A 12,655-nucleotide genomic window follows, 5' to 3' on the forward strand; every position below is an offset into this window, starting at 1 on the left:
CTGCAATATTTGGCCTGGTCAAAATTTGCTGTGAATTTCTGCCGCAGAATTGCTTTTTGCAATCAAAAATCTGATTACTCCTCATACATTACACTCAGCGGAATCATAAATTTTAGTATTCATTATAAATGGATGAATACAAACAACAACAAAATTATTAAATTGTTGTTGCTAACAGCTGATTATTGATTTTAACTAAGCTTTGCAAGCACCAACTGTTTACATCACATTTGTAGGTGGAAGACTGAAAATAGATCTCTTTTAAAAATATGCCTCATAAATGAATTATTGATTATCCCAGAGAAGCCAAAGAAATTCCTTAGATGAATCATTCTGATCATAAAGAATGAGTATAATGTAACTATGTCTCTCTCCTAAATATTTTCATAGTTTAAATATGAGCAGGATGGTGTCTCAAAGCTTAATACAGAAATCCATTGTTATCCTCCTTAAAGATTGTAAAAAAAAAAAAACATCAGCATACAATTTTTTTCTTTTATAGTTATTATTTTAGCATTGTCTGGACTTCAAATTATGAATAGTATAGCAAGTAGCCAACAAGTTTTGCTATAATGTTTGGTCCTGAAGTCCTTTGATTTTTATATTGTCATTCTATTTTAAACAGAGGCAGTTTCCTGTAAGATCTACATTTTGGTTTATTTTATTATTGCAGATAAGCATAAATCAGATACAGCATAAATCTCATACTTGTCCTAGCAATCTGACTCTTGGAATGTGAAATTACTGCACCTCTTCAAACAGATGACCAAGGTTCCTATCAATTTTAATGGAAATAATTCTTTTCTTTACAATCATTTTTCCAGTAAACTAAATGTCGATTGAAATTATCTGATCAACAAGAAAATTATTTTGATACAGGTACCTTTTACAGATAAAACTGTTCCTGAAAATTCTTGAGCGCTAATTTTTTACAATCTTTTAATGAAGTTATTGAACACTGATATTTTAGTACTAAGAATATAGACAAGATCAAATGATTCTTTATTTATATGCAATTTTCTTTAATTTCTATAGGGTTTCTTCAAATAAACTGGAAAACTCAGCAAAAACTTGCTAGTTTTTGCTGAGAAAGAAATTACATATAAAATTCAAATTTGTTCCTTCAAATGGTTTTTAAAATATAAATCTTTAAACATACAGTTCTTTTTTTTCTTTACTGAAATTATACTTACATTTAGTTAACTATAACATCAGTTACTAAAAGCTAACTATAGTAACACTGTAGTTAATATTTATTTAAATTTTGAAGGAATTAAAAGGATACATATGGAAGTATTTATTTTACGATACTAATTTCAAAAGTTCATAATATAATTATTGAATCAATCATATGTAAATTAATAAAAAGTTTTCAATTAATATTTGAATAATACACACACACACAAATTGGAAGCAAGTCAAACAGCATATCATATTAATAAAAAATTTCATACAAGAAAAAAAAAATTTTTTTTTAAAAATACTCACATCAAGGTTTACTTTAGAACTAATACATGAATCACAGTCTTTCATATCATGGCATGTTGGAAGAGCATGAAGGTATATCACAGTCCAATTTTTGATATCTTCTTTATCAAAATTAACACGATGATATTCATATATGGTCTTTCTTTTAACAACTGAAATAAAAGTAAACAAAGATAACATAAAAAAAACAATTCTACTAATTAAAATTTTTTTCCCTACGTAAACAAATTTTTTCTTGTCCCCCATCAGAAGCCTGTGTGAAAAAATGTTAAAATTCCATTTAGTAATGGATCATTTTTTTGCATATAATGCCATTTTTAATTAACTAAACTGTGAAAATTATAATTGATAAGCCAAATCTAATATATCTGACACTCTTCAACAATTAACATTAAATTCTTCACTTCCAAAAAAGTGAAGTGAAAACTCTAAGGTTATAACTATAAATTACACTTCTGCATTGGCATAAACTGTTTAACAATCAGCAAGTGACAGCAGCAGCAATACTTGACAAACAATATTTGTTCCGCTGCAAGTAATGTTGTAGAAGTACAGGTATCACTGCCGGAAAAAGGAATAAGTCCATACCTACACAGGCAAATTAAAGAATATTTAACAGAGAGATGGTGCTACGTAGACGCACAATAAGAGAAAGTAAGATTCAAAATATACGGAGGTGTACCACAAGGCTTCATATTAGGGCCTTTATTGTGGATATTAGCTTCTGAAGGGGTTCTGGAACTACAGTTGACTGAGGGGGGGTGAAGACGATTGCCTATACGACGATCTATAGATCTTGGTGCATGGAAGAAGTGAAGAAATTCAGGACAGAGGCAATTGCTCACTGGCTATGATTAATAATTGGATGAGCGCACGAGGACTAAATCTAACACTCATGAAATGTAGATACACTGTCATGAACAGTAAATGAAAAATCTGACCAATAAATTTGGTGATAAATGGGGAACCAATTTATGAAACCAACTCCTTAAAATATTTAGTAGTGTTTTTAGATAAAAGTGGAAAATTTACTGACCACATCATCAATAGCTGTAAGAAGGAAGAAAGAACAGTTTTTAAGCACTTAATGCAATACTAACGTCAAAAAGCGCTCCAAGGACATCTAAAAGAAAGCTGGTAGTATCAACGGTGACCTCCTCTATTTTATACACAGCATCAGTGTGGGGGAAAGCCTCAAAAGAAACTTATCACATGTGAATAGTGTGCACAGAAGAGCCCTGATAGGAGTAGTTTCTGAGGTTTCTTTCATTCAGAGGTCCTAGGTTCGAATCCCGGTCAGGCAAGGCATTTTCGCACACGCTAAATCATTTATTTCATCCTCTGAAGCAATAGCTAATGGTGGTCCTGAAGGTTGAAAAAAAAGGTATCACTGCTTGCTGCCCCAGAACTTTAATCGGCATAACAAGTGATCTAAAAACATTTCTTTTTACCTTTATTCATAAAACATAATCTACTTTACTTTTTATATACCTAAGGAGAAATTGTAGTTAAAAATAATTAATGTTGCTAATCTAGACAAAATCTATTATTTTAAGAAATAATAAACTAACATAGACAAATAAATATATATAAAGAAATATATTAAATCCAAATATATAAAATTCACAAACATCAAAACAGAAAAAAAAATCATGCGGTTGATACAAATGGATCCTGGGTAAGATTGTAAACTGAATCCATCAAAATTTAAAGTTTTGCAACATTTGGAACATCACACAGAAAAGTATGCTGGAAATAAAAGGGTGAGAAATAATGATAAATGCTAATGATCAAAGCCATATTTAAAAACTGTTCTACTGATCACCAAAATAAAGAATCCTGAGTACGGTTTCGTGCAATGAGTGTGTACTTTTCAGAGGCTGCATATGCTTTATAATTGTAATTAATACCGATTAATATATATAAAGAACAAACATTAATGATTACTGCAGAAATAAATTAGTTTTGGATGGGAGTTTATTATTCTTAAGGAAATTAATATTAAAATTACATTTTAACCTAGAGTAAAGACAATTTTAGTAATACAAACATTTAGTTACAATTTACAAGATAAACTATTATATATGAGTCAGCATGCTGGCTGGTTATGTTTAACTCTCATGAAGGTTTTAGGAAATTACAATGTATGCAATATGCAACATCATTTAATTTTTTCTGTCAAAACTTATTAGAAAAAAAAATTTGATTGGTTGATTATGTGAGAGATTAATTTATCACATCATGGGGAAGTAATATTCATGATACTACAGCAAAAAATTACTTATTTAGAATAAAAAAGAAACTTCATAATTAAAACTAACAAACAAAATATAATGCCGGGAATTATAAAATACCGGGTTTAGAAGTTCCCGGTTTTTTTTTTGTTATATAATTTATTAAAAAAAAAAAAATACTAAATTCTATTTTAATTGTCCTTACTTATTTTCACAAATCATTATTTTTTAATAAACTATATACGTAACTCATAATTTTTTTACCATTTGGTAATAATTCTCTTCAGTTGTATTTCTTTATTTAATATTTGCTGTTGCAAATAAGAGTCAATGTTTGATATATATATATATATATATAATTAAATAAGACTAATAGCATCCAGAACTTTTTTGGAAGTCAGTAAAAACTGAACTTACTTTTTTTACTGAATTTGTAACTCAATTTCTTTGTTTTCATTTTAACATGCAAAAATGATTTCAATATAGTCAGCAAATTTGGCTGTTGTTGCTAAACTGTCATCAGCGTTTGGATAAAAGTCAATATTTTCTAATAAACTTAAAGGAACTACAACACATTAAATCTTTTAATCCATTCACTGAGCAGCTAAAGTGTCAGTACAATTATCTTTTTCAGAAACTATTTTCTATGAAGTAAGAGTGACATGTAGAAAGAATTGTTTCATTTACTGATTCAATTAAAACCAGTTTGAAGAATGCAGGTGGCATAATAAAGGTTATAAAGTATTTTATCAATTCTGTTTCTTCACTGAGACTTCTTCTTCTGTAATGGTTCTTAAAGCATTTGATAACAGCGGTCCATCAACTGCAGTGCATATATATTGTTGTTAATTAAAGACAGTTTTAATTTTGTGAATCCTTGAATATTTCTGGATGTTCTGCACAGTTGCCTACCAGTAAAGGAATTATTTTATTTTTATTTTTTAATTCATTATTCCATTCTTACCAAAGATCAGAGCTGTCATCCATGCAGATTTACCATCTTAGTACTGTACATAATTTAAAAAAAATTTAGACTTGATGTTTGCCTATCACTGACAACTTCTGTTTCTGTTCTGTCATAGTGGCACAAATAGTGAGTTACTTTCTTTTTTTTTGACAATTTTCCTACTTTACATATTTAACCTTTAATTAATTTTGCCAAACAAGAAATTGTGACAATATTTATATTTATGCAGCCGCTGTATAACTTTTCAAAGTTTGTTTAGCAACTTTTTAGTGAAGAATTCTACTTCAGGGCTGTTATTAATTGTACAATATACATTTTTTTGTTGCTTAAATCACTGAAAATGTTTTACCTAGATGATCATAAACTGGGATTCAAATTTTTTTACAATTATTGTTTCATTTATGGTATGCCTTCAGTAATTTTTTACTGTAGTCTACTTGTAGATGAAACCAAATTAAAATTATAGAAAACATCAACTTGCTCATTTCACTCTTCTAATGCCTGAAAAATTTTAATTTTTTTTATTTGAAAGAAACAATTTTGCGTTTATTATTTAAAATCTCAAAAAAAAAGAAGAAAAACAGAACTTTTACAAATGAAGAATATAACGTATAAATACTGTACTATAGTGTTACCTCATAGGAAAATACAATATCTGAACCACAGTTCAATAATAACAATAACTATGACAGTGAAAGACTGTATTCTGGTACCAGCCATTACTGCACACCATACATTATGAGTTTCCTTGTCACATGATGAAAAATAAATTCACTGATGCAAAATTTTAGCTGTAAACATGTATAAAGTTGTGAATAAGTTACAAAATCACAAGAGTTTCTTAATGAGATGTATATTTCAGTACAAAATGGATCACCCATAGGGTAATACTCTATCTGTTTTAGGCTAACATTAATGACCTACACAAAGCAAAAAGAACTACTACGCTGCTGAGTTGTTGGTTGTTGTTACCTAGTAGATAATGAAAGTTATTTATCAGGCATAAACCAGTGGTTATAATCTAGCGTAATTCATTTCTATTCAAAGTTCAAATATTCTGGTTATTAACCACTGAAAAACATTGTGCCCGTTGATTTATAAGTAGTTGTGGATACATATTTTTTGACTGCTGCAATGAAATTTTAGCTTTTTCTTTTGAATAATAAAGAGCCAAAAATATACTGATTAGTATAAAAATTATGAAGAGATTGGCAAGATCTTTTGCTACAGAGAGAATAAACTGTATTAATTTAAATTAATCTAATACTCTAAACATTATTTATAATATTTAAAATCAATATTTGAAGTAAAGTAAGTTTTATACAAACTTAAAATGCACGTCTATTATACCTCAGCCAACATAGAAAATGATCAGAGGAGGGAGTTCTTGTATGACTTATTTTACATTTACAATAGCAGGTCATGAACAGTGCTTTATAAATATTTTAAATCTATTTTTATACAGCCATCACCAATAAATTTAATATTAATAAATACTTACAGAAAATTACCCGGTCAATGATGTAAGCATCAGATAAACCAACTTTAACTGGATGCTGGTCATCTTTTATGTCCTCAATAACAACTGGTATGCTTTTATAGACAAAAACAATGTCACCATTTTTATGTAATGTCGCCTCAAATGTATAACGACCGTGTTGTGGATTATCTTTTAAAATAACATTTTCCCACAGTACTGTGAAAGCAGTACCTGAAAAAAAATCCAACAATTAAAAAACCAGCCTACACTAAATATAAAAACGATTACTTTTGAGAAAAGTGACCAACATTATACAAAATTTTGATGATGAGTTTCTCAAACATAGTTCATGTATTTTGAAAAAAATCTGTTGTAGACACCACATGACTTCCTTGTACGCCTATTAAATTACATATACATTTTTTAAAATTAAATGTACAGAAAATTTTATTTCATTAACAAAGTCCTTTACTTCATACAAGGAAGTAAAAACTGTTATGTCTATTGATGCGTGGAATATTAAATTTCTGAAAATATTTACAAGGTCTTTTCAGAAAATAACTGAACATTTTTAATTACACGTCAGTGGAGATATTTAGTGACGTGTGGATAGAAGCATTGTGCTCCACATAACCTAACCTAACCTAACCACATTTTTTGGATTGTTAATATCTCGTTTAGTTTTCATGTCACTGTTATTTGAATGCAATGTGTTTAAGTGGTAATAGCGATTTTTGTAATATTCAAATTTTGGGAGTAATGATACAATGAAAAATTTTGCGTGAAACTTGGGAAAACTTTCACAGAAATGTTTCAACTTTTGAAACAAGCTTACAGAGATGATGACCTGGGTCATACGCAATGTTATTAATGGATTTTACGATTTAAAAGTGGTTGTCATTCGATTGAAGATGACCCTCGACCAGGAAGGCCTTTGATTTCAACTGATGACACGACACTCGCATTCGGAAAATCAATGATCTGATGCTTGCAAATTACTGATTGACTTTAAGAGAACTCGCAAAAGAGGTTAGCATCGCGACTGGATCATGCTATGACATTTTGACTGAAAAATTAAACATACAATGAGTTACAGCAAAGTTTGTTCCTCTGATGATCGAACAGCAGAAAGAAAATCAAGCGGACATTTGTTGGCAACTTCTTGAACAAGTTGATGACGATGAAACATTCAAGCAAATGATCATAATGATATTGAGTCAAAAGTTCAATCATCACAATGGATCAGCAAAGGATCTCCATGCCCCAAGAAAGCACATCAGTCTTGATCCAATGTCAAAGTAATGCTTTCAGTTTTTTTTTTTATTTTAATGAAATTGCGCATTTTGAATTCTTGCCTAAAGGTGAAACAGTGTACCATGCATACTATCAAGATGTTTGCAATGGTTATGTGAAAAAATCCGTAAAAAGAGATCAGAGTTTAGCGAGACAACTCATGGTTTCTTCACCACGACAATGTGATCGTACATTCAGCTTTGTCAAAAATCAGATGACTATCTTTCCTCAGCCTCCCTACTTGCCAAACCTGGCTCCTTGTGATTTTTCTTATTTAAATTAAAATCAGTGATGAAAGGACACCGTTCTGAGATTATTGATGATATTAACGCAAATTCATCACAGGCCTTAAAGGCCATTTCAAATGAAGCTATCCAAGACTGCTTTGCGAAGTGGAAACACTGCTGCAAAAAGTGTGTAAATAGGGGGGGGGGGGAGCACTTTGAAGGGAACAAGGACCAATAATCTGTAAAATTAATGATAAAAAAAATTTAGTTATTTCTGAACAGACCTCGTATAATAAACTATTTTCATAAAAATTATTGAAAAAGAAACACTGTTTTCAGGATTATTATTATCAGATGTAATTTAAGATTTTTGTTTCAAGGATTTCATTTTGACATGAGCTCAAGTCCTCTTAATGAGTTAAAAAAAAAAAAATATATATATATATAAAATCGAAATGGTTTAAAAGAGCTACTACACTAATGTACAATTACTCATAGAACCAAAGAAAACAGAAAAATCTTTTGAAATCAAGACCATTCTACAGAAAGTTTCATTTTCAACTCTCTTCAAATTAGCTACTAGAAGAGACCAATCAGTAGTACAACATCTTTTTATTGAATATAAACCCTACGCTATGCTTGTAGAGTCATATTCAGGCATACTATTGAGAAATTACTTATTTACCTCACATGTAGCAACTCCCGTGAATTTTTGTTTACAAGTACGTTATTTGATAAAATTACATACATCAGTGGATTAGCCTTTGATATTTCCTACAAAAAAAAATTACTTGTATATATTAAGTGACCTACATCAACTGTATTTCTTAGAAATAACGAGTCTTTCTTTATGTTGGCACAATTTTTTGTTTTTAGATTTATATTAGTTACCTGTAATATACTTTTTTAGCGCTAAAATCAGGTTTTAAGCAAATTATTAAATTCTGGGTAAAACTTTAAGTTGCAAAGCAATAAGACTTGGTGAATAGGGTGGATAATAAAAACTTTAGTGCAGTTGTAAGCAAAAGATGCTTGACAGTCAAGGCAGAAAGTGCAGGTGAAAGTCTTAATTTTTTATAAAATTCACTCTTCTACAAAGCCGTGCTATTTAAATTGAGGTACCTGCTCAGTCACACTGATGATTTTGATATTGAAAAAATCAACAATGGTTTTGAATTTTGACTTGCTCATTTGTTTTTTTCTTAGCAATTCTGGAGATATATCTTTAGTGCTTAATTTCTACATCAAACTATATATAACTGAATGTACTATATATAACTTAAAAATAGAAAGTGATCTTTCAGGGTCATGTATAATAATCAGTTTTGAAAACATCACAAAAATATAATACATTAGTAATGAATGATACAGAACAGACTAGATTAAAGAAGAAATTCTAAATTTTCATATAATATAGGTAATAATAACTTATCTTGATTTTTTAGTCAGTAAATCTTCGTTAATTATCATTTTCATAAAAAAATAATTAAGTATGTAAATTTTACGCTCAATTTTAAAATTATTTAATTTGTTGGGTAAGATTTCAAAATATTCCTAATTTTATATAGATATAGACAGAAAAAATTAAACATTTACAATATATATATATAAAAAAAAAAAGATAAAAAGGATCATGCCATGCAAAATTTATTCTGATCTGCAACTCATCATTACATAAATTTCAGAGTTAGGTGTATCAGTATATTATTATATTATTAAGAATGAACTGCTGCCAGTAAAAAAATCATCTTTATTAAAAAATACAACTCATCATTGGGATTTGAAGTTTAAGCAATATTATTTTATCATTTAATCACTTTGGACTAATTTTCACTGTCAAAAAATTAAAAAAGTTACATTAATTACAATCACCTTACAAGTAAACAATTTAATTGTAAGATACTAATATGATTACACTATATTGTAAATAAACTGAACACACCATACAATAAAAAACAACCACGTAAGTGATTTTTGAGACTGAATAAAAGGGATTTTTTTTAACTCAAAACTACTGTACAAATGTCCATTAGAAGGAAAATTTAATTCACGTCGGTATTACAACTGACCAGCTCTGGCAGTCTGGTGTTGCAATGTGGCTTATGCTGAAGATGGGCTGGTCGAACGATGCTCATGGAGGAAGGTTGAGTCCGAACTACTAAGGCTTGCAGGATCATCGTGTGAAGTAATACCTGAACGGTAATTCTGGGAGGCTAAACAGGGAAAAAAGGCTTGCAGGATACTTGAGCTGTGGGGTCATCAACATAAGGTGACTTTCAACCTGGAGAAGACCACTATGATGCTCTTTAAAGGCCATTTGGCAGTGAGGCAGCAGGTTGATGTTTCATGGCAGGCCAGTGCATAAAATATGTTCAGGCTCAAGAGTACCTCAGGATGTTTCTCAGTGAGAAAATCCAATTCAAGAAGCACCTTCAATGTGTTGTGCCTCCTCTGGTATTCAGTGTGTGAATCCTGAATGGGGATCTTAATTTTAAGACCATGAGTATCCTGTACAAGGGGACCTGCAAGGTAATTATGCTACATGCAATGCCTGTTTGGATGGGCAGATATGCTAAAGTTTAAAAGCTAATGGAACATATTGTTAAGAGCTCAACATCTTATACTTTTAATGGTAGTGAGTGGCTACTGTACGATTTCAAGGAAGGCGATCTTGGTGATTGCAGGCATCAAACCGATAGACATGATTGTGTCAGAGCAGCAACAGAATTATGTCACCTACAAGTTCGGTGGGTTAGTGTCTGACAAAATTCGGGAAATTGAACAAGGTAATGCTTTGTGGCAGGCCAGATGGGATGAGGCAGATGGCGGACGTTACACCTGTAATGTCCGCCTGAGTCAGGTCAAAATTTCAGAGAATTTTCCCCTCTCAGAGATTCTGCTGTGTGGGAACTAATAGTGGCTGGCCGGTTGTTCTCCTTCACTAACATCCAATTAACTACCTGAAGTACCCCCACAACATTTACTGCTCTGCTTCAGTCCATGCTGCAAAACTTTGGTTTATATTTGAATGACTCTTATACTGTAATACACGTCACATGATTTTTCTAATAAAAAATGTTTATAAAAAAATCTAATATACATCTGCTACCAAATATTTTAAGGAAGTATTTTTAACACAAGGGCAAACAGTGATCAACAGTGATCAGTAAATGAAATGGAACTTTATTTTTATATGTTACTGTCACATATATTTAAAGGTAATTATTTTATTGTACAACATGAAAAATGAACAACATGTTGCAATAATACAACATAAAAAAGCATGGAAAATTACTGATAATTAATTTATACATTCTCTGGACCAATGAACCTTTTTGTACTATTTTTTCAAATAAAAAAATAGCAAGTGCTAAAACAGCATCATTATTGAAAAGAAAAAAACAAATAATTACCAATTCTGCTAATTAAACCATAAATGTATAATCACCTAAACTGTAACTTAAAATTAACAAAATAAATAAAAAAAATAATAATACCATTGTCCTGATATTTAACAAATGAATCATCAGCAATACTAGTATCAAAATTAGCCATTAGTGGAGCAATATACTGTGTTGCAGCCAGCCATGTATGTATATGATCACCTGTAAACAAAAATCCTCCAGTGGCTACGGTCACATTTGTTACTAAATGGCCATAAAATGGAAATTCAAATGATAACTGAACTGTCTGTAAAAATCAAAACAACAAGGTTACAACAGAGATACAATCCAACACAAAATGAGATATAATAAAATAATGTATAAAATAATAATAATAACAACAAAAAACATACAAGAGTTTGCTGCCTCTTTGGGCAACAAATGCTCTGAAGTTATACTGAGATAATACAGCGTAAAATTAACTAAAAGTTTTAAACATTATTTTATTGATCGTAAAGTATCTTTAAATATGATGTGCATAAACTTTTTCAAATACATAAACAAAAAAGAAACTTACAATTATAACTGAGCATCGATACAACTTTAAATATGTACTGATTTTTAAAAATCTCCGTTTATAGCTTCATGAAATATTTTTTCTAGATCAGAAATTTTGAATGGTAATTATATTATTGCAGTTGGCCATATCCTACTTCACTAGTGCCCTTACAACCTCTATCACATTATACTATGTATGATATATGACAAATGAATAACTTCATAACCCATTAAAAATGTTGTTTCAACTCGTATAATTTATATTTTACAATTTTTTTTTTGTTGTCTTAACCAATATCTAATGTTACCCTTTTTCCAGTTAGATCTTATTATACATTCTGTTGTTAAAGAATGGTAACTTGGATGATATAATAACAATAACTGATCCCTATTTCAACAAATACAAAAAATGTTTAGCCACTCTACAAACATTTAAGCATTCATTTTAGAATGAAATCAACATCTGAAGTAATCTTTTGAACTGAAAACCATTTTACACTAAACAAACATGCAGTAAAATGATTCTTCCTCTTGCACTTCAAAACTCCAGCATTTATTTCTGTCTTACCAAATATATGATTTTGGTTTACCCACGTTTCATCTAGGTAAAAAGTAGATCTCCCTCCATCACACTTCTTTTTTTGGCATATTTTCTCAAGAAATTTCATTATGTGCATTGTCCGAGTATTCCATTATGAACTTTATTCTACCATAACCCTTTCTACACCTAATACCTACTTATTTTAAGAATTTCAAGGCTTTAGATCAGTAAAAATTATATTTTTTGGATTTAATTCTAATTACCTAATTTTTTCTCAGTAATTGAATATTCAACATGGAGTAAAAACCTAAAACTAAAATTGAAAAATGTGTTACAACTAATGCAGCTTGTACGTTAATGTCAAAAGATATCAAAAATGCAAAATAAAATGACATTCTGACACAAAGAATAAATAATATATAAAAATTTAAAAATTAAACTTTTTATCTGACATAACTGGAATTGAAAGAGTACAGGGGTTCAC

General features: G+C 29.9%; 1 protein-coding gene across 1 annotated transcript in view; it reads right to left on the reverse strand.

Moving 5' to 3' along the window:
* The window catches only part of l(1)G0289 (plexin domain containing lethal (1) G0289), a 190,612-nt gene that overhangs the window by 18,216 nt on the left and 159,741 nt on the right, over positions 1 to 12,655 (reverse strand). The window contains exons 6-8 of the mRNA XM_075355698.1: positions 11,187 to 11,379; positions 6,191 to 6,400; positions 1,489 to 1,640 (exon numbers count right to left, since the gene is read on the reverse strand). Coding sequence (XP_075211813.1) covers positions 1,489 to 1,640; positions 6,191 to 6,400; positions 11,187 to 11,379 — 555 coding nt within the window. The remainder of the gene's footprint in view (positions 1 to 1,488; positions 1,641 to 6,190; positions 6,401 to 11,186; positions 11,380 to 12,655) is intronic.

The sequence above is a fragment of the Lycorma delicatula genome, chromosome 2 (assembly GCF_047948215.1).
Source record: "Lycorma delicatula isolate Av1 chromosome 2, ASM4794821v1, whole genome shotgun sequence".
NCBI lineage: Eukaryota > Metazoa > Arthropoda > Insecta > Hemiptera > Fulgoridae > Lycorma > Lycorma delicatula.